The sequence below is a fragment of the Lynx canadensis genome, chromosome B4, assembly GCF_007474595.2.
Source record: "Lynx canadensis isolate LIC74 chromosome B4, mLynCan4.pri.v2, whole genome shotgun sequence".
Lineage (NCBI taxonomy): Eukaryota > Metazoa > Chordata > Mammalia > Carnivora > Felidae > Lynx > Lynx canadensis.
Window position 1 is genome coordinate 130,117,955 of NC_044309.1, and position 22,798 is coordinate 130,140,752.

Here is a 22,798-nt window from a genome sequence, read left to right on the forward strand (position 1 = left end):
AGCATGTGTTTTAGGCTGAAACGTAAAGAGAATAGACCCGGAAGAAATCGATTCCTGATTTTACAACTCAGCTCGGATGAGGGGGTACACTGGGCGGCTGGCTCCTTGGGGAGGGCCTGGCGGATGCCCCCAGGTGGCTGCTGGGGGTGGAGGTTCCCACCGGAAGGACCCCAGGACGGGGCAGAGGGGCCAGTGGGAGGAGACGCCTTATCGGGAAGAAGTGTTGGCAAAGAGAAGCCTTGGGGACCTGCTGGGTTTGTTCCAAACGCCTCCTCGCTCCTGTCCTCCCAGCGCCCACCGTCACATGCAGACAGAGTGATTTTTCTAGTAAGAGTAGAGCCTGGTGATGAGCATGTGGGTCCTGGGGCTGCCTACGTTCGAAGCCTGGTGTGCCCCTTCCCACGCTTTGTGACCCCAGGCAGATTACTTGCCCGTTCTGGACATCCATTTCCTCACCCACAAGTCATGAAGCTAGAATGAGCCCATGTGCATGAAGCACTTAGAGCGGCACCTGGCCCCTAGTAGATGCTGAATTAACAAGAGCTGCTCTCATTATTTTAAATCTGCATATACCCCTCCCTTTTCTAAAACGTTCGTTCGTTGCCCTCAGGGGAAAGCCACACTTCCCAGCCTGGCAGTCAAGGCTTTTGGTGATCTGGCCTCTGCTTCGGACCCCTTTGTCCACCCTGGAACTCACGACTCCCTCTTTTGGGCCTCTGCTGAGCCCCCTGTAGAGTTTGGTCCCTCGAACTGATTTCATTGTTCTGCTCCCGTGGCCCTTGACCTCACTCGACAGTTAGGGCCTGGCCCTCGTTTCTAAGCTCTGGGTCCTGTCCAGGACGTAGCACTGCGCCTCAGGCAGTGGCTGCTGGGTGAATTTGGCCATTTAACGGGGAGAAAGTGCAGGCCAGGAGCGCTTGCGACCAGTTATTATTATAAAGTAAGCACATGCCTGGTGATGGGGGAAATGTTAAGTCCACGCAGAAGCTTGAGAGGCTGTTCAGATGATTTCCCTGGTTAAAAACCCTTTGAGAGGAAGAGCCTGGGGAGGGAATACTGTGTTTTGCCATCACATTGCCTCTGGATCAGGGAGGAATAAAGCGAGGGTTCATGTTTCTCCTTCGAGAAATTAGGTCACTGGGTGTTGTTAAAGTGTGCCTTACAGAGCTATGCTAATCAGTTCTCTTCTGGCCTAAATATCTGGTAATTATCTTGGTTTTTTTTGCTTTGCCAGACTCGGCTTCCTAAAGCAGTTCATCTACGCGGCTACTTGTCAAGATCTTCAAGGGTAATGTTAACTACGACCACCAAGTGGCAAAGCCCGCCCAGTGCCTGCCTGGTGCCGGGCACTGTTCTAAGCGGTTCAGGCGCACGGACGTCTCAGATCTCTGCACAATCAGGAGGAAGATGATACTACTGCTCGCTGCTTCCGGGGCCTTTGCTACCTCTGCTGAGTTCCCGGCCCTCTCTTCTTCCTCGCCCCTGGCTCCCCCTGCCCACTCCACAAATTGTCCTGGCTACGCGGGGGCACGTGGCTTCCTCGGTATAAGCCAGAGCTCCATGGGGATCAAGCTCCCTGCCTCCCCACCCACCCCGTGACATCGGCCTGCCTCGGGTCCTTACCCCCCCCCCCACGCACCCTCTGAGGCCTGGCTGGAGTCTCGACTCTGCCAGAAAGTTCTGTCTGAACTCTCGTGGCACTCGGAGTCCAAACCACCTGCTTTACTCTGTGGCGGACCAATGGTCGCCAGCATGCGTGTGCGTGTGCACGTATGAGCACGTGTGTGTCCATGAGTGTGCGTGTGCGTGCACGCTCCTGTGATCACGTTCTTTCCATACTTAGATTATAAACCATTTGAATACAGGGATCAAGTCTCCCTCTGCCTCTCAGCCTCCATAGAACACTGATCTAACTATAAGATTCTCCTTACACACTTCGTTCATCCAAAAAAAAAAATCAATAATAAGCCTATATTAAACACAGTCCACCGTGTGCCAGGTACTGTGACCAGCACCGGGGTGTTGGCCTAGACTGTGATTGACTATCGATGGGAGGGCAAACGTGGAAAAAGAATTTAAGGAAAAACCCAATCGATCCGGGGCAGTTCATCATTTGGCGCTCAAAACTCCACAACCCAACTTTTGACCTAACATACGAGGTGACGTCAATTACAAATAACATTCACCTTGACATGTAAATACAGGTTCTATAGGCTTAACATCTTCTGACTAGTGGGTGTGTTTGGAGGGATCTATTTTTAAGTTTGTATCTTCACAACCTGATAATCGAAAAGAATAATGATCATAGTGGCCAAATTATTGAGCTTTTAAAATAGGCTCTACCTACAACGAGCTCAGGGTCCGGAACACTCTCAGGGTAGGCCCTCTCATACCGACTTCTCTGAAGGAGAAACAGAGGCTCAAAGTTTAAGTCAGCTGTGAAAAGGGCAGGCCGGGCGGCCGGAATCGCCAGCCGGGTCCGAAAAGTGTCTGTTCTTTACAGGTTTCTATGTCTATGCTTCTGACGTTCTCAAATTATAGAGAAAGAAAGAAATGTTTTGACCTTGTGCTAATACGTTTTCCGTAAGGTCAGAAATAAATAAGTGAAAATTAATCTGACAATCTGTAAGCAGGCTGAAAAATACCACTTCACTTTCCCCTTGGATTCGACCCCCGTAATTGTTGCGCTCATTGACAGCTGATTGGTTTAAATAATTCATACCCTTTCGTGAGGCCTGTTGCTTGCAATTGGCATTTGCTTGATGAGGGCTGTGACTGACGGGCGATTACAGGCTGACATGTTCCAGAGACAGGCTCAGAGCTGCCACCCCCACCCCCCACCCCCGGCGTCTTAAGGCAAATCTGTGTATCAGGACCTCACTGCTCTGTAAAGCGCGGACTGGTCAACAGACAGCTTTTTTTTTTTGGATATTCTGACCACATGCACATTCCCAGCCTTCCTGTGGGCCAAAGGGAGAGGGCTGGCCGTGTGTCCTGGGACACTTGTGCTCTAAGTTGCAGACGTGACTGGAGCCTCTGTGCTCCACGTCCTGCAAGACAGAGAGCTCTTGTCTCTTTTCCAGGCTGTCAGGAACCCAGAGCTTCTGCTGTGGAGGGTGGGGGGACTCCAGTTTCTCCCAGCCCCTCACCCAGGAAAGAAGCTTCCACTAGTGGGAAAAGTGACCAGCCTTTTTGAAGAGAAGAGAGGTATATGCGGAGATAAGAGGGTACGGACGGGGCTCAGAGGGGCAAGACAGCCGTAACCCCAACAAAAGGCAAGAAAGAAGGGCACTAAGGAATCATGGGAAGAAGGACGCAGATGAAATTCGCAGAAAAGCTAGAAACCTTTCCTTGCTAGGAGAGGCAAGGGGACACGGACCTTACTTAGAGCCACACTGGGAATGTGTGGAGGGGAGGGCAGGAAGGGGCCCGGGAGGGGCAACCTTTTGCACAGATGGGAAGGAGCCAGGCAGCTGGAAGAGGCCGAGAAACCACAAGCATAGAGGCGGCTCCCACCAGGCCGTCTTCAGTGCCGCTCTGTGCGGATAAGAGAGCAGCGGCTCCCATTAGCTGGGTCTCAGGATGTCAGATTTCCCCCAGCTTGTTGGGGTGACCTTGAACCCAGGAGCAGTTTTGGTTGCCTTCTAGCTCTTAGGTCACATGGCCAGTCCTCCTTCCCCACACGTCCAGCAGACATGGTACCTCCCACATCGTCGCCGCCATCAGACCTCACTGGACCCCTGCATAGCAGAGGCCCACCCGGGACCCCCTGAACCTGAGTCTGTATTTCAACCAGACCCTGGGTGACTTGTGCACATTGATGTCTGAGAAGCAGACCCCAGGACCGTAGGCTTCGTGGGCGGAGGATGGCATCTCCCTTGCTGACTGCTTTGATCCCCGAGCATGGGGCCGGACACATCCTGGGACCTTAACAGACACGTGTTGAAGGAGTGAAGTAATGAATCTCTGCAGACACCAAGACAGTGGGGTGGGGAGGGGGCCAAGTGATGGGAAAGAAGGCGATTGATCAGCCCGAGTGGGCAGCAAGGATTCGGAGAAGGTCGAAAAGACCGGAAGTGGCATTCTCTGAACTCTACTGAATGACTGGTAAAACTTTCTTGTGGATAGCAGTTCGCCTATGAAGAAAACGTCTTGCAGCACACACACGGATCTCTTTTGTGGATTCTCGAATGCCATGGAAAAGGCATCTCCACGTGGAAACAAGAGGCAAGAGCCCTGTGTGCGGAAAAAGAGGCGGGCGAGGGAAGAAGCGAAGGAGGAGGTTTGATCCCAAGAGCCGGGGGGAGAGCAGAGAGGGCTGGCACCCTTCTGCCGCGCGGTGCTGGAGAAAGCCGAGTAGGTGAGCTCCGATAGGGGACCGAGGGCTTTGGACTCTACCCAGAGGTTCCAGTCTCCATGCCAAGCCCTCACCTGAGCAATGTGCTTTATGGTTTACTGCACTGGAGTTTCAGCAGATGTTGTCTCTACCTGTCACTTCCAGGAGCTGACAACACCCAGGCGAGAGGGAGAGGGCAGTGTGCACCCGGAGGGGAGGGGAGGGGATGTGCCGGGGGAGTGAGGCAAATGCACTTGACTGCTGGTGGGTTGTGGGGCTTGGGCAGCTGGTGGCTGTCCCTCCCTCAGGATCAAGAAAGGCCTGGTGGTGCCCATGCTTGGCCAGGTCAGCCCTGGCGACTGAGGAGCTCGGGGGGCTGGGCCCCTCCCTGAGGCTGATAGCTGCGGGCTGGCGTCGGTTCTGGCGGATGGTGCCATGGGGCCAGGCCGCCATCTTGGTTCTAGCATCTTTGAGCAGGGGGAGGGACGACCACGGGAAAGTTACTTCACCTCTTCCCTCACCTTGGACCCAGGACGAACTCATTTTACTCTTAATGCTCAAACCACCCCTGAGATAGGGACCCTCTTAATTCCCATTTTACAGATGAGGAAGCCCAGGCCCAGGGCGGGCCCCGGAGAGAGCTGGATCGAACGCGGGCAGTTTGAGTCCCTACACCACGTGCTAACCCACTGTGCCCTGCGCTGCAGGGGAGAGGCAGGGAGAGGCTCCAGGTGGGCACTCCGGAGCCAGACTTGCATCCTAACTCGCTACTGATGGGCTCTGTGAGTCTCCCTCAGCCTGTTTCCTCATCTGTATGACAAGTTTAATTATAGGAACATCTCAAAGGGTTGTTCCGAGTGAGGGTCAAGATAAAGTGATAGCAGCTGGTCATCTAAAACAGTGCCCGGCATAAAGTACTTCTTGCTTTTGGTATTTGTCAGCTTGGTGGGGGGGGGATAAAATACAGTGACTTAGGAGGTGAGTGATGGGAAAGTCTCAGTCCTTTCCCCTCCTCTCCTCCTCCGACCCAACAGGTAGGCTCCGGTCAGTTTCTGAAGCCGGGTGGGAGTGAATTCCATCCTGTGACACGGGCGTCTTTTTATGTTGACTTTTTTTTCAAAGAGCTGGGAGTACGTCCAAGGTGGCAAGTCTCATTTGTATGGATAACGGCTCTAGGAATTACGTCCCATCAAACAACCCCCGGGGCCTGCTGGGTTACATTAAGTTCCTGATGTCACCCTGCCAGTTGAAGACACGCCTGTCGCTGGAGTGTCAGGGCTCCCGAGTGCCCCGCTCACTGCTCCCTCCTTTTCCGTAGGGAGAGGTTTGAGAAAGAGAGAGAGGGAGGAAGAGAAAGGCTGGCTTGAAGTTTCTGTGACCGCTGCCGACCACAGTGACGGTCAACAGGCATGACAAGATGGTAATGGCAGCCACCGTCCTTACTGAGAGCGTTGTCTGCGCCATCGGTCTGGATCCTCACGGCGACCCTCGGAGGCGGGCGGGCCTGCCATCCCTCGTTTTAGGAGGCAGAGAGCTGAAGTGGATTTGTGTCCACACAGTGGGGAGGCGGTGGGTGCTTACCAGTCACACCTGCCCTGTGGGCTACTAAACTCCCTTGTGGTCTCGCCCCAACCCTTGCGGAGTGGGCTTGGCCCACGCTACCTTCTGGGGAGGCCAGACCCGAGATACCTGCTTCCACCTGTGAATTTTCACAGGGTTGATCTTGCCCTCCCAGCAGCTGTAAACCACACGCCAGCAGCCTGCACCTTGACCTTTCTTTAACTACCACGGTCTCGGAAGTGCCTCCAAACCTGAATCTTTAGTGGCGGCGGAAGATCCTTCTCTGGTTGAGACCACGGCCCTCTCTTTAGGGGGAGAGTCTTTGCCACCTGGAACCGCTGACGGTGCACCTGCCGTGTGTCATTCCCCCCCCCCCCCCCCCACCCCGCCCAGGTCAGGAGCTCGCCGGAGTAACGATTTCACTCGTTTTGCCAATGAGAACCTTGAGGCCCAGAGAGGCTGAAGCACTGGCCTCAGGTCACCAGCCGACTCCTATTTTAAGTCACTGGAGTCTCAGATCCACCCTGGAAGCCCAGGCCTTGTCAACACCCTTTTCCTGGGAGACTGCTCGGAGGAGGCATGAGGTGAGCCGATTTGCCAGAAGGTCCTTTGTCTGCCATGGCTCACCACGGAGGAGGCAGGAATTACCCGCCCTCTGTTTCACAGAGGGACGCACGGCCTCAGAGGGTGAAGAAAGGGCCTCGGTCAAGGTCACGCCGCCCAGAAGTGGAAGAGCAGACCGCCGCCAGCCCGGATCCTCTGCCGCCACATCTGGTGCCATTTCCTCTACCCCACGGTGTGGGAACATCTGCCGGCCAGCCTCAGCGAGGGCCCTAGAAAAACGGCGGGGGCCTCGTTTCCCTCAGCTGCCGGTCGGAAGGCTTGTCTCCCTTTCTGCCTCTTGTAATATGAAGTGCGCGCGCGCGCACGCGTGTGTATTTTAAAAATCTTTTGTCAGCACCAAATTCATCTGAAATTGCAGCAGGCATAATACTTCCGTGTCCTCTTTACGCTCTTCGGTTCTAACAATCTTGCAGGTATCAGCCGGCCTCCGCTTCAGAGGAAAAATAATAATGAATGACTTAAAATAACTCTGCGGAGGAAAACGAAGGTTTGATTTGAATTGCAGAGGGAACGGCTCGCTTTCAGTCCCTCTCCCGCTCTTCGTTTGCTGGCGAAGGCTTTCAGACTCTGCAAGATCCTTCTACATTCGGAGATTCCAAGGCTCCGGGAAAAACCAGAGTCACGTTGTTCGATCCACGAGGGTATTTGTCAGGCATCTTTCCCCGTCATTCCAAAATACTACCAGTATCACCTTAAGAATAGGAAGCATTTAGTTCTTTGGTCTGTCCTTTCTTAAACATCGTCCGGGGCATAGGGAGTGATACGGTTTCCCTACCACTGTGCTGCCTACACGAGCATCTTCCTCGGGGCTGCATCAGAGTGGCCCATAGGCCGCAGAAGCCTGTCTCATTAATCACGGTGATCCGTATCAATAGAAGGGAATGCTCAGAAGGAGGTGAAATGCAGGTTTAACCAATGAGGCCCTATCTGAGGAGACTCATTATAACTCCTTACATTGGTCCCAAGAGGACATGGCAGGTCACGGGTGTGCTGAACGCTTTAATAGAAACCCTACTTAACCCACATGGGCATAAATGAAGCTGAAATTACGGAGAGGTATGTGCTGGCGTGTGCTGACCCTGTGGCTCGATTCAATCGTAATAAAGTTCTGCGGGTTTAATACATTTTCTCCGTAGAGTGTCACAGCCGACGGAGTTGTGAATAGCACGTTCTGTTTTTGCCTTGAGAACAGTTCTCGTCAACCAAGTAGCCAATGGGAACTCAGTTAATTAATAAAAGTACATCCCTTTTAAGTACTGCTGTGGCTTGACTGGCCCTTGATCGCATGGATTTGAACAAAGCCAGTTTGGAGGTCGCTAATAGGAACTTGTTACTGAGCTGTCATTTACAAAATGTACTTTGAGGCTCTGAGTCATCAGGTCACGCAGTGATGCCAGGGGTGGGGACGGAGGGAGGCTTAGGGTTGAATCTATTGATGTGCTGGAACCCAGAGGGGAGGGCAGCTGCTCCCCAGGCTTAGACCCCAGGTCAAATGGGGCCACATCAAGTGATGGGATTGTTACCTCCCCAGGTGCCCATTGGGGTTGGCTTGCAAAGCGCTGAAGAATGAATCACACCCTGTCCTGGCTGAGGTTTATGACACGCGATTTGGGGGCGGGGGGGGGGGGTAGGAGCAGGAAAGCCTGACTTTGTCCCATGTCACATGACTTTGTCCCATGTCACATGACAGGGGCCAGCAAGTCACCAGAACTGGGAGAAGATGGCCATCAGTCAGAATCTCAGTTTCTAACCCTTGTGTGAACCAAAGGTGCCCCCTCACCCCCCTTCCCCTCTGATCTTAGAGAATCAGCCCACTCTCTCTATCACCTTCTACTACCCTCTTTCCACACACGTTCACGTTTGACCCAATTCCCCCTTCTATCCAAAGACGCGACCCAATTCTCGAGCCTTCTCCCCCACAGTTCTGACCCAGTTCTCTCGTCATTTCCACAAAGACGTGACCCAATTTGGCTGCATCCTTCCCCATGCACATGCGATAACATTCCCCCTACGCCTCCCCACACTACAGATCTGACCCAATTTCCACCTCCATGCTAGTCATTCACACCTGTTCCCCTCCCCCGCCCCACTGGACCGGAGCCAGACGGCTACCTTCCCTTTCTACAGGTGACACCAGCCCCTTCTTTTAATACCCAAGACAGAGCTGCACCTCCGACAGCAACCTCTTCTCTCCCCAGGTACGTCCCCAAGCGTTTGACCTGATTCTCCCACTCCTCAAACCCTGCTGGGGACGTCATCACACCCCCTCTTCCCAAGGACATGTGGTTCGTGTCATTGCCGGAATGTCCAGCCCTCCGACACAGCCAACATCCCCAAAGTTTTCGGCGCAAACATTTTGGCACCTGGCATGGCCAGAGGAAACCGTACAGCTGCCCGTGCCTTAATCTGATATTCAGTTATTAGGTTATTTTTGAAGAAATCATTTTGTTGGCAGCGTATCTGTCAGCATTTTAAATTTTCTTAAAAAAAAAAAAAAAAAAAGGACGTGGGAACCGTTCCGGTGAACTGTGGTGGGCAGTCAGGGCTAAAGGCCTTTACAGGAAGATGTGGAAAACAGCCAAGGCGCCAGCCACGGACCTCCCCCCCTTGCTATGTCCGTGGGACTCCTTAAGAGGTTACAGAAGATTGCTCTCCATGGATTCCTCATTCTCGGCCGCTACCTAGTTAAAAAGTAAATACGTCTCAATGATCACAAATGATTTTTACTTAGCCACCAGGAATCAGACCACAATTATTTTTGCATTTTGTAAAAGCCCCTACACAGCTGTCACATGACAAGGGTATTAGGTACTATCAATTTTGGGGACTGATTTGAGTGGATGACCTTGGGCTAGGGGTGGGTGGTTGAGGGAAGGGGGGAAAGGGCTTTTGCAGCCTCGCCCTGGCTTCTGTAACTGTTCTTTTGTCCCTGTCCAGTGGTCTGCTTGTGTTTGAGGCAGGAAGAGCCCGTGGCTCTCCTCCCTTTTCTCTGAACTCTGAGCTGAGGTGACACTCGTGGTGGAACTAGAATTAGAAATAGTTGTTGTTTTGACAAATCCAGCATATTGCTGTGAATAGGGTTTCTCTTCTAAAATGAAGCACCATGAGTTCAAAGCCTTTGGACACTGTAAAGAATGTTCTGAACGTTCTTATCATGATGACAATCCCTATGATCATCACTGTTGTCACCATCTCCATCATCACCACCTCATCACTACGTCTTCATCACCATCACCACTAGACCCCCACTGGCACCACCACCACCACCACCACCACTGCCGTCATGATCATCAACATCACTAACATCATCACCACCATCACCATCACCACCATCACTGCTGCTTCCACCATTAGCATCACCATCGCCACCACCATCACGGTCATCATCGTCATCACTAACATCATCACCACCACCACCATTACCGTCATCACCACCATCACCACCACCACCATCCCCACAACCACCACCATCACCGCCATCATCATCGTTATCACTAACATCATCACCACCACCACTGACGCCACCACCATTAACATAATCACCACCATTACCATCATCATCATCATTGCTACCATCATGATCATCACCACCACCATCACCACTACCGCCACCATCATGGTGATCATCTCATCACCACCACCATCAGCACCACCTCCTTCACCACTATCTTCACTGTTACCACCATCACCACCACACCTAATAACTCTGATTCTGTCCTGCACCGTTCCATTCTTTGTCTGCTGTCAACCTTTATTTTATTTATTTGTTTGTTTGTTTATTTATTTATTTATTTATCTAGAGAAAGAGAGAGGGAGAAGGAGAAGTAGAGAGAGAGGGAGAGAGAGAATCTTAAGCAGCTTCCATGCCAAGCATGGAGCCCCACATGGGGCTCAATCTCACAACTGGGAGATCATGAGCTGATTCAAAATCAAGAGTCAGATGCTTCACCATCTGAGCCACCCAGGTACCTCACTCCTGTCAACCTCTTTATGTATTTATTTATATTTTTATAAATAGGGATGAACATGGAAAAATCACTTTCTATGTTTTTTATTTACAAATTTTTATCTGCTTTATTCATAAATAAGTTAGAAGCTCAAGATCTGCCGATGTATATCTCATTATTGATTGATTGATCAATCTATCCATCCATCAATCAATCAGTCTATCCACCCACCCATCTAACTGTCCATCCGTCCATCATCCATCTATCTATTATCTATCTATCATCTATCATCTATCATCTATCATCTATCTATCTATCTATCATCTATCATCATCATCTTTTTCTTTCTCTTTTTGGTTGTGTTTCTAGGACTTTCTCCTTTTTCTTCAGACCTCCACGCTCACCTGCAGCTTGTTTGGAGCTCAAAACCTAAAGCGAACCAGTACAGCAAGTTAGCACATAGAGAATGCTTCCAAACACCCTAGTACAGAGACCAGAACTTTCTTATTTAGAAAGAGAATGATGAAGAGAAACTAAACTATTTTATCTTTCTGTGGGAAAAAAGAGTGCATGTCTTTATTCAGCATCAAAAGTTTCTAAAATGGAAGAAGTCAGCAAATCCGAACCTTTGGTTCGTAGCCAGTGCGTTAGGGCCATCATGTGCACATTGTTGACATCCGGTGAGTGCTTGTTGAATTGGATTCGAGTGTCAGCTTTTGGACCAAAAAGGAATTAAACCCATAGTTCCTTGGGCCACCACCTTTATTCTCAGTCTCTTTTTGGGTCACATCCCTAATCTTTCCCAGTCTTTCCTTTTGTCCCTTATCAAAATTCATGACCCTGATGCTGAAGTAAAATTGATTATTAATGTTTGGAATCCATTGGGTATACAGGATTTAAGTCCCAACTCTTCCAACAACTAGCCTGAAAAGGTGATTTTTCTTTTGGCCTCAGTTCTCTCATCTGTGCAATGGGAATCAATGCCATATAGGAAACACAGTAGGAATTGAATGAAAGAAGGTCCATACGGTTGTAGCTCCCAAAGCACCCGGCTCATGGTAGGCATGTGTATGGTACATGTGCATTTCCTGTGGAATATCACGTCCTCCTCTCTGTCCATTTCTGGTACAGCCAAAGGATGCCTGGGCTGCATGCTCTTAGGGATCAGCTCTCCTTCTGCCATCAGCTTGTTCTTACAATCCTCAGCCCTTAGGAGAACCTGATCATTGAATTAGGGAAGTGTAACATAGGCAGACCAGGGGGCAGGATTTCCCTGCGAACTCACTGCCTTTTTACCCACCACAGGAACACTCTGAGACAGCCCATCACCATGGACAGGAATGGTTCCTACAGCGTGGTGATGCTTGAGAAGGAGCTGCAGAGTGGGAAGCCCTCCTGTTGGAGTGAAGAGGGTGGGGAGGGAACCCTGAACCTGACTCCCACCAGTGTACCTGTTAGCTGTGTGACTTAATCTCTCAGCTCCTTAATCTCTCCTTCCTGCTACGGGGGCTCCTAAAATAGATGCTGTGTATTGTTCTGAGGAAACGATAAAAACACTTGGCACCTAGGAGTGTCCTCAGTAGATGTTGTTTTCCTCTCTTCCTTCTCTCTCTATCCTCCCTTTCTTTTTGAAGACATTCTTTTCTTTGCATTTCCTTTTCATCCGAGGTTTTGTGATACCAGATTTTGAGAAATGCTGACTGCTCACCGGTGGCTTGTATGGAACCCTACAGTTATTAGGAGGGTGGACACTAAGAAATCCAATAAACAATAAATATTTGTTTGTATAAATAAGAATGGCAACAACATAATTATTTGGGATCATTATTAAATTGTGAAATCAAATGAAGCCAAAGTGATAATAATTGCACTGAAAGTCAGTGGACAGCTACACCCTCTAATTTGTTTGAAAATACTACCCTACTTTGTTATTGATGCTTAATCACGCAATTATTAAAAAGAAGACCTCCAAGCTGACAATACTAATAATGGTGATAAATCTTCCTGACGTGGAGGGCTCTCACTTTGTTTTAATTGAAGGGAAGCTATGGAAGTGTTTTCCCTCATTTGAAAAAAATCTTCCTTTTTTTCTCAGGCCATCTGTCTGGCTATTAAAATCCCATCAGCTTCATTGCGAGAACGCTTACTTCCCCCACGCCTGCCATCCCAAAGGGGGCTCTTAGAGCCAACTAGTTCACGACAGCTCAGGCCCCTTTGAGGCATCCTTTCTTCCCTGGCCTCTCTCTACACGGCTGCATAGACGGTGATTTATTTCCAGGCCCCCACAGTAATACCCAGCAATCAGTTTATACCTTCGATAATGTGTTGATTTGTTCAACTGTTTAAGAAGTAACTGTCTCTTCTCAGCAGGCTAGGCTGTAACGAGACAGTGCTGGATGTTCAGGATAAACACGCTTGGGGTGAAGTTCAACGCTACGATTTCAAGACCATGCTCTATAGACGAGCCTGTGAAACTAAGTGGTTGAGTCAGGATCAAAGGTAGGGAAGGAAATACCTGTGTCCCTCTGCTCTGATCCAACACCTGGTGTCCTAACCCACACTATTCCCAACCTGTCCTATGTCCCTCTAAATCCTTTCTCCTGTGATGGTCATGCAAGATGGTCATTACCATTATTACAAGGCTGGCCTCAGCGCCCCCCCCCCCCGCCCTCCCCCACCAAGGACAATCATTACTGAGAAATCTCATAGCACCTCTTCACACTAGGGGCAAATCCCTCAATGTTGGAGAGACTCTAGAAAGAAATCCCTTCACTTCTGGGAGATGCAGAGGAAAGGGCTAATTCCTCTCACCCAGGTGGTCCTGGGAGGGACATCTCCTCAAGACCCTGCAGGAAAACAGAGGGAAGGTTCTCCAGCTCAAGCCAGTGTGTCAACAAGGGAGTTAGGCTCACGACCTCTCTCTGGGCGATAGTCCACATCATTGTCCTTCTATAGATGTGAGAATGGGTCACATTTTAACTAAGAGCTGAGTGTTCCTGACGCCATAGAAAGGCTCTTGCAATTTCTTGGACACAGAAATTGTCCAAGCAATTTCTGTGGATTGACCCTCTGACCTTCTCTTCACTTTCCGCCCCTTTATCACTAAAGAAAAAAAAAAGCTGTGAGTAATGGGGGTAAAGGGACACCCGTCTCTCCATCTTTTTCAAACCTGGGGGAAGGTTTATAGGTCAGAATGGTGCGTTTGCAAAGTGAATGATGGGCTATTGTGGTATCTGAGATGAATTTAGTTGGTAGAGGGATGAACATTTAAGCAGACTTAAGTGGAGTATTTTTAATATGTGTTAAAATTTTAACTAGTGCATTAAGCCAGTGGTTCCTTGGTTATTATTGCTTAGGATGAGGCTAAAACAGGGCCAATTAAAGATAAGTGTTAAGTTAATAACAATACAGGTGGCACCTGGACACAGCAGACATAATGAAGGCGGAACCCAAATGGCTGAGGGGTGGGAAATCTTGATTTACAACATCACCGATCTTTTGAGCGCCTTCTCTGTGTACAAGCCCTTTATAGAGATTATTTTACAATTTATAACCCACTGCATGACAGGCATCATCATTCCGGTGCCCTGTGGCAGATAAGAAACAGCAGAGATGACCCCCCCTCTCCCTGAGGTTACAGAAGTGGTGGGGACTCAAACCCACGCCCGTCTGATGCCCCAGCGGGGCTCTTTCTGTTGGATGGCGCTTAGTCAATCAGTCAGGGAAAACTAGGGTAGGATGTGGTTGGGTTCTAGGGAAGATCTACGGTCCCAGGCTGCTCGGGTGTGCGGTCCTGTCTCCCGGTCTGTAATTTTAGCCCGAGTCCCGGCCACAGGCTTTGCGGCTTCATCGCTCAGTCCACAAATACACCTCTCCTGCCTGGTTGTTCGATGCGATCTCTGGGTCTCGGTGAGTTCTCCTCCCTCAGTGTTTTTGGGGCTGGAAGGGGGTGTGTGTCCCTGCCTGGGGTGAGGCGTGCCGCTTCTCTTCCCTCCGACCAACTGTCACGGACCCTCCGACCAACTGTCATGGGCCCTCCGGCTCCAAGGTTGCGGCTGCTCCAAGAGGGGACGGCCCCCTCCCATGCTCAGCCGTCTTCCCTCCCTCCCAGCGGCCTCTGCCCACCCTTTCCACGTCCCCCTCCCCCAACACCAACCTGGTTTTGCTGAGCTTCTGGTCCCGCCTCCTGCTCTCCCCAGCTCTCCCTTTTTAAGCCACTGTCTTAGCCTTGGCATGGGGTGCGGGGGTGGGGGGTGGGGTGCGGCTTCCTATCCCTGCGTTAGTGTTCCCTGTTCCCTCCCATCAGCCACCCCACCCATTCTGCCTCAGGCCATGTCCTTGTAACCCTGGTGCCATGTACCGGAGGCCCACGGGGAAGCCTGAAAGGCACAGTGTTCTCAAGCTAGAGGGGAGGCCCTTTGAAACAGACCTTCCCGGCCAGGTTCTTGTGTTCTCCTGTGAACTCAGTCCTGGGGGAGGGATTCTGCTATTCCAGGGCTGAGGCCGGGAGAGCGGCCTGTTCTCTGAGCTGCTGCTTCCATGGCAAGCCACGACTCAAACCAATGTATCCCTCCCTTCCTCCTTCTGTCTTTCCATCCTTCTTTCCTTTCCTCCTTTCCCCCCCTTCTTTCCTTAAATTTTTTTTTTTTTTTGCTGAGAGTCGACTATGTGCCAGACCCTGGCTTAGCTATTTCATCAGACCGAATGGCCGATTTCCCACTTATTGACCAAATGCCCATCGTGTGCCAAGCACCCTGCCAGGCAATGAGACCCACAGGCAAATCTGACAGCCCCCTGTCTCAAGAGCCTTCCTGCCTGGCCGAGGAGACAGAGACTTGAAAACAGAGAAGTCTGGGAAAGTAGAAAATCTTTGTGCACGTCGGAACTGGCAAGGACAGGCAACGCCACACCTCTGGCTTTTGCAGCCCGTGGGGAAAAGGCTTCGCGTTTCGATCAGCCTCCATCCCCCACTTCGCTGTGTCAGCGTGAACACCACCACTGTGAATGCCAGACATAACACCCCATCTCCAAGTAGATGTCCCCGTCCCTCTGTTTCTCATTGCCATCTGAAGGCTCTCTTTGGCCAGATCCTACCGCCCTCCCATGTGACTTTGTGGGACAGGTGGAGAAGCCCGGAGCTCACCCAAGGGTGTGCAGGGGTGTAAGCGGGAGGAGGGGGCTAAAGAGATCCATGAGTGCTGGTGGTCCTGCCCAGAGAGAGGTGGAGCACGTGGTCCCCAGGGAATTGTCCCTCTGGTTCCACCGAGCATTACTGAGCTCCTGCTGTGTGCTAAGCGCCCTACTGGGTGCGTGAGGTTCTGCACTGATGCTGGGATGGGACCGGGGTCACATGGATGCCGGTCCCAGCACCACTGCTGGCTGGTTCCACGCCGCTGGCGGAATCCCCTCCGTCTCTGGGCCTCAAGTTCTTGGGGCCCAAAGTGAGGGTCTGGGCCAGATGAGCTCCCTGGATGCACTGCTAGATACCCTCCTTCAATCTGGAATAAAGATTATGTTTTCCAGACTTCCTTACAGCCAGTGTATGGTCAGGTGACAAACTTCTGGCCAATGAGACCCAAACAAAAATGTTGTGTGATATCTTTTGGGACACTTCCTTAAGCACCATGGGACAGGTGCCCTTTTGCCTTTGTCTCTTCGTGCCATTCTCTGCCTTGAAGCCTGGAATCTGAAGACAGTGGCTGGAGCTCTGGCAGCCATTATAGACTGTGGGGTTGAAGGCCACACCACAGGGATGGTGAGCAGGTAGGCACCTGCGTTGCTAACCTGCTTGTGGTGCCTCCAGACCAAACTTGTCTCCAGATTGGTTTACTTAAGAGAGGAAAAACTTTTGTCTCATTTAAGCCTCTGTTACTTTTCTGTTTCTGTTACTTGTCAAATCTGATCCCTCCTCGTACAAGCCCTAAAATCCCTTCCAGGAGTACCATTCTGAGGCTGTGACGTTAGGGCATCTTTAAACACTTGCTTCCCGGGGCGCCTGGGCGGCGCAGTCGGTTAAGCGTCCGACTTCAGCCAGGTCACGATCTCGCGGTCCGGGAGTTCGAGCCCCGAGTCGGGCTCTGGGCTGACGGCTCGGAGCCTGGAGCCTGTTTCCGATTCTGTGTCTCCCTCTCTCTCTGCCCCTCCCCCGTTCATGCTCTGTCTCTCTCTGTCCCAAAAATAAATAAACGTTGAAAAAAAAATTAAAAAAAAAAAATAAAAAAATAAACACTTGCTTCCCGTGCTAGGCAGAATAACGGCCGGCTGCAGATACCCCCCATCCCAATTCCTGTAACCTGTGAATATGCTATGTTGCATGCCAAAGGGGAATTAAGGTTGTAGATGGAATTAAGTTTGCTAATCAGTTGATCTTAAGAGAGGGAGATTATCCTGGATTATCCAGGCGGGCCGACTGTAATCACGAGGGTCCTTACATGTGGAGGAGAGAGGCAGGAGAGCCAGAATCAGACAGATGCAGCACGAGAAGGACTTTGTCTGGCACCTGCTGGGCTTTGAAAATGGAGGAAATCTTTCTGCCCCAATGGAACGCGGCCAGTCTCTAGAAGCCGGAAAAGGCCAGGAGACAGAGTCACCCCCCGAGCCTCCAGAAGGAACACGGCCTCGTTGACAACCTTGATTTTAACCCAGTGAGACCAATTTCAGACTCCCGACCTCCAGAGCTGTAAGGTGATAAGTTGGTGTTATCTTAAGCCATTGAGTTTGTAGTGATTGGTCACAGCAGGCCGTAGGAAACTAATACACTCTCTCTGTTTCCTCCTGGGAAGATAAGATCATAACCCCCACGCTAGAAAGTGCTGTGTGGCCTAAGGAAGATGGGTCCATAGGACGCGACCCAACACATAGGAGACCCTCAAACACCGTCCACTCTCAGGGAACACCAACCATTCCCGTCACACCTGTGGACACCACCTTCGACCATCAATAACGACATTAGCGGCAAAGGACCCTGGTCTCCCAGAGTTTCTATTCTTGTTGGGAGAGAAATAATATGCCCTCCAAACAAATTCAGAGAGCAGGAGGCTCGATGGAGAAAACAAAACAGGCAGGGGGAGGTTGGGAGGAGGATGGGTGATGCCAGCAGGGGGGGGGTCAGGGCAGACCCCCCTTCCCCCGGAGCTGACTTGTTTCTGAGCCCCGCGCATGAGCACAGAGCCTGGCATGCCAAACATCCAACACGTGTCACGTTGGATCATGTGACCATCCTCCCAGATCAAACTGCACGTCTAGAAGTTCATATCCTTCCTGAGCAATTGCCGGGCACCTCCTGTCCACCCTCCCCACCCCGCAAAAAAAAAAAAAACCTCTAGAAATTTCCCTCTTCTCTCCGAAGCTCGCTGGGCAAAAAAGGAAGAGAACCCCCCGTGCTCCAGCAACGCCCCCTCCCTTCCCTCCTCGGCCAGGCCGACAACATGGGTTGTGTCCCTGGTGCCTGCCATTTAGTTATTGAATAAAGCAGACCACATGGCCTGCACGACAGGGTGCGCTTCCCGAACCGGGGTCAAGGTCAGAAAATGTCAGCCTCTGAAAGAGACGCTGTGGGGGTGGCGGCCTGTGGGTGAGAGGCTCTCTTTAAAGGCGGCAGCGTTTAGCACACGGATGGGATGCCGTGTGGAGGGAGCCGGCCGGGCTGGCCCTCCACCCGGATCTCATCGGGAAACGCTGCCCGGGGATGGGAGATATTCACGCATCTGTTCACGGAGGCGCCGCCTGCTTCGCCCTGTGAGTGGCTCTGCCCTGCCCGGGCTGCTCTGGTTTTGCTTAACATTCTCAGCATTTTTGGCCACCAGGAGACAGAGACGCTGCCTGCGATTTGCCGTTGGCCTTAGAGGAGCGGCTGCGAATTCACATGCGCTGCGGAGGGAGGCCGGAGGGAGGCCACAGGGGCGAAGCGGCCACGGAAGACACGTGGGAGCGGCGGGGACCCCGGGGGACTGCAGAGCACCTGCCACGCCTGAAGGGGCCACCTACTGTCCGCCCGGCCCCTGCCATCGGTGGCCAAACGGGAATGGGGTCCCGGGGTCACAAAAAACCCGATTTGTTTTGCTTTGTTTTTCTCCCAAGTGAAGCCATGACTAGGAATTTTTATAGGAAAGTTCTTCGTTTGCGGAAGATTCGAGGGCTAAACACAACTCGCTGGCAGGCCACCGACTGCAACTGCTAGGGTGACCACCATCGCCACACTACGGATAAGGACAGTGGCACTTACTATGTATCAGCATCTCGCCGAGCACTTTACACGAGCATTTTGCTAAAATCTCATGACCAACTCAAGAATGAGATACAACGTTTCCCACTGACACATGAGAAAATCGAGTCAGAGAGGTGACACTCCTCATCCAAGGTCACCTCGCTGATAAGCGATAGGTTTGGGGCTTGAACCCAGGCCGACAAATGCCAGAGCTGGCTGGAGCTCCAGGCCTGGCTGGAATATCCTGGGATTACGATGGTTCTGGGAGAAAAATCTGAGATTAAATATGTATCCTAATCTCAGACGCGAAGCTACGTTCTATGTCCTTTTTCTATAGTCATTCATCCGTCCATCCATTCATTCAACAAACGCTGACTGAGCTCCTACTATATGCCCGGCACTGGGCGAGGCCAGGGGGACACAGGTGGGAATCACTCTATCCAAGACGAAAGGTCTCGTCTTCTCCTTGCAGATGTCTCCTGTTTGCTCCCACCGACTCAGACAAGGTCACTCACGGTCACACCTTACTTGACACAACGACAGTCCCCAGGTCCTGTGGATCCTCTAGGGTCAGTCCCCTGCCCTGGGCCAGCTGCTTCATCACTTCCCAGACCATGCAGTCCCCTCCTTCCTGGAGTCTCCGCTCTGTCCTCCCCGCCCCGTCCCCATCTTTACTTCCCGAACGATCCTTCCAAAGTGCGAGTTTGACCATGTCCCTTCCCTTCCCAACATTCTCCTCTCTGGGCTCTTTGCACAGCACAGCCATCCCTCCACGATGTGGGCTCTGTCCAGTCTTGTCCCTCGGGTACTAATACCTTCCCTTCCCTCCCCGCCCACACCTGGCGCCCAGCAATACCAGAAACCTCTTGTGCTCCCCTGAACACTCCGTGCTGTCTCACGCCTCTTCCTGGAGCAGGGTCCCCACCCGGAGCGTGGCTGCTTGTGTCCCTCTATCCCCCACTAGAGCAGAAGCTCCTGGAGGGCGGGGGCCCCGTCTTTTCACCTTTTTAAAATCTGGAGCCTGGGATGGAACTTGGCACATAGTAACCGAGTGAATTTTGTCGATGAAAAGGATTAGGGAACTCATGGTCTAGAAGCGGAGACAGAACTGGGAACAAGCAACGGGAAGAGGGAAAGTGTGTTAGAGACACATGTGGATGGTGTGGAAGGAAAGAGGGAGGGGTTGTAACCTAGTGGGAGGCAGCTGAGGTGTCGGGGAAGTGACAAGTTAGCTGAATCCTGGAGACAGGTGGAATGTGGTTGGGAACAGGCCCTTTTGGCAGAGGGTGGGGAAAGGGAATATATATATATATATATATATATTTTTTTTTTCACCCCTTTCCCCCTCCAGAAACTGTAGCTAGCAAGATGTCCATGTATTTTGAGGCATTCTTCTGTCTTCAAAGCAACGAACGAAACTGGCTGTCCCTCCACGTCCCCCCACTCTGCCCTGTGTAAGGAGCATATTCCTAATGTAAGCTTCAAAGTTCTGAAGACTGCATCATGCATGGAGTTCAAGTTCTCCAAGAGATTTATGTATAAACTTGGGGGCTAGGGGATGATGGGAAATACAACAATTAGCGCACTAGGAAGGCTGTGCACTGGTTTGGGGGACGGACAGACTTGGGCTGGAATCCCAGCTCTGCGACTTGCTGTGTGCCCTCGGGCGAGTTACTTAACTTCTCTGAGCCTCTTAAGATGGAGATAATGGGCACGACCGCATGTACCTTCAGAATTGTGAAAGTTACGCAAGAGCTAGCCTCTGAAAAGCATCTAAAGAGTGCTTAGCGCGAAGGAAGCACGCCACGAATGATCAGCTATTATTATTTATGTTATCATTACTGTTGACGTGATGCCAGGGTTACCTGCTTTGCCAAACACGTTGGAGGAAAACCCGGGGAGAAGAGTTTCCAACCTTAGGGAGACTTCAAGAAGGATGAGGGATAAGACTCGTACAGACAGAGGGCTGGGGGCAGAGAAGTGACAGATAAGACTGAATGATCCTTTAGGCAGAGAAAGCGAGAGAGGAAAGCAACGGGGCAAGACTGGAAGAAAGGCTAGCAGCCAGTCAGCAGTGGATTGTGCCCCACAACCAGGGCAGAGAGAGGCTGGCACCGAAACCGCACGGTGGATGCTGTAGAGCAAAGCAAGGTGCTGATTCCCCATACAACGAGGCCACAGCAACCGTGCACCTGGGATCTCAGAGCTAATCCTTGGCACTCTTGTTAGCAGCTGGAAGACTACCCAAGGTCAAGGAAGTTCGGGGAAGAGTGAATAAATACAGCGTCAGGAAGGGAAAGGAGTGGTGACTCCTCAGAGGCAGACTCAGGGCTGCTAAGTCAGTACCTCTGGGCCGGGTGATAAGGACCAGGATTTAGATTAAGAGAAAAGGCTGGCGGTGGCCTTATCGGCTTCCTGAAGCTCATTTATGGCAAAGCTGTTGCCCTGGGGGTGGGGGTGGGGGTGGGGGGTGCAGGGTGCCAGGGAGACACCTGCCTCTTCTCGGGTCTTTCACCAAGTGGTTCCAGCCGAGCCTAGGAGAAAAGCGCGGTCTAGAGGATGCTCCGGGTTTTTCTTTGGAAGCCAGGTCCCTGCCTCAGTGGGAGCTCCTGGAGGGCAGGTGCTGCTTAGCTGTTCACCCAACGCTGGCTCCTCAGCATTGTCTCGGTGCCAAGGCAGACCCGGCCCCGCCGGCACGGAGCATACAGCCCCTAAAGGGGCACACGGACCACAGGCAAAAAAGGAAAAAGTCAACGTGAAAGGCGGAAAAGGGAAAGGAAAGAGGCTCACAGGACTGGGGGCTCCAGGGGAAAGGGTGACATCTGAGCAGAGACCTTCTGCATCTTTGTCACCGGAGGGGCGACACCCGGAAGTCAAAAGAGAAGGGGGGCGGATCCCGATGCACCTGTTTTGCGCATTCCCTAGGATCTTCTCTCTTCTCTCTTTACTACAACCAGCTCCGTGCAACTTACGTGCTCACTCCCTTTCCCGGGAGAGAGCTCACCACCTCTGGCCCCTGATGCCTGCCACCCCCCTGCCCCCCCCCACTGTGAGAGACTCAGCCTCCGGGGAGCTCACTGGGGGGCCAAGCCCGTTGCTGCCCTTGCTTCCGCCTTGCTGGGCCTCCCTTTCTCCCAGGTGGAAACACACACCGCCCCGTGAGCCATTTCTGTCCCTCTGGAAGGCCGTCCCGCCGCCTCCCAGACTCACCCCTCCTTGCCATCTACCTTCCAGCCGCGTGGGACCCTCTGCACGGTGGCTCGGGCGTCTGTTTCTGCACACGGCCCTTCCCTCGGTCTGAGGTGCTCACCCTCTCCCCAGCTTGCTCACCCCTACGCATCCTTCAGAACCCGGTCTCCCCCGGCATCCACCCCTCCCCGGTCTCTGCGCTCCCAGAATCCCCTGTGCTTATGCTTCCTGCTGTCCCGTCATCTTCGTGTGTTCACCGTTGTGTCTCCCCTGCCAGACGAGAAGTCCCTGTGCCCCGAGGGCAGAGACTGAGCCTTTGACTCTGTCCTCAAAGCTCGTACCCGCTAGTGCTCCGGGAACAGCTACTGAGCAGAGATCAACTGTCGCCCTCTCCCTGGTCGAGAAAGGTGTCGGTAGGACCACACTGTTCCGCCCTCTGCTGCTCCCAGAGTCACGGGACAGGCACCAGCTGCCTGCGGGCAGAATCCCTCGGGCTCTCTCGGCACCCTGCCCGCAGGCCAGAAAGCTCACCACCTTCCTTTGGTTCGAAGGCACGTAATTCAGGTTGCAAGGTTTCTGAAATCAGAGCGCGTTTGACAATTGATGTGTCCATCAAATTTGTCCTCCCCCCCCCCCCCCAAAAGCTATTTTTAAGAGGATGGTCCACTTCGTAAACTAACGGTTCCCCGGGAAGCGAGGGAAGACGGGACCGGGAGAATACGGCACCTTTCGTAGCCGGGCGAGAGGACCGGGATGCCATGAGGTCATGCGACTCAGCCACGATCGCACAATGGCCGACCTGCATTTCTGGGGGGTCGGGGAGCACACTTAACGTCCCTCTTCTCTCTCGTTCCTCTTTTCCAAAAGTCTGCTGGATAGGACTGAGCCGCATTCAAACTCCAGCGCAAATTCTCCACGGTCCTAACTGATTGTAAG

At 52.1% G+C, this 22,798-nt stretch overlaps 2 protein-coding genes across 13 annotated transcripts in view; one reads left to right on the forward strand and one right to left on the reverse strand.

The window, feature by feature from the left end:
* Window positions 1-2,663, forward strand: part of LOC115517677 — a 109,701-nt gene extending 107,038 nt beyond the window's left edge. For all 12 annotated transcript variants that reach the window (XR_004343902.1, XR_004343906.1, XR_004343897.1 and 9 more), the window contains one exon: window positions 1,235-2,663. Coding sequence is in view for 1 of the 12 variants with exons in the window: in XM_030320540.1 (XP_030176400.1) it covers window positions 1,235-1,411 (177 nt within the window). In the remaining 11 variants the exon portion in view is untranslated. The remainder of the gene's footprint in view (window positions 1-1,234) is intronic.
* The window catches only part of CACNG2 (calcium voltage-gated channel auxiliary subunit gamma 2), a 108,954-nt gene that overhangs the window by 77,387 nt on the left and 8,769 nt on the right, over window positions 1-22,798 (reverse strand). The gene's annotated exons all lie outside the window — the stretch shown is intronic.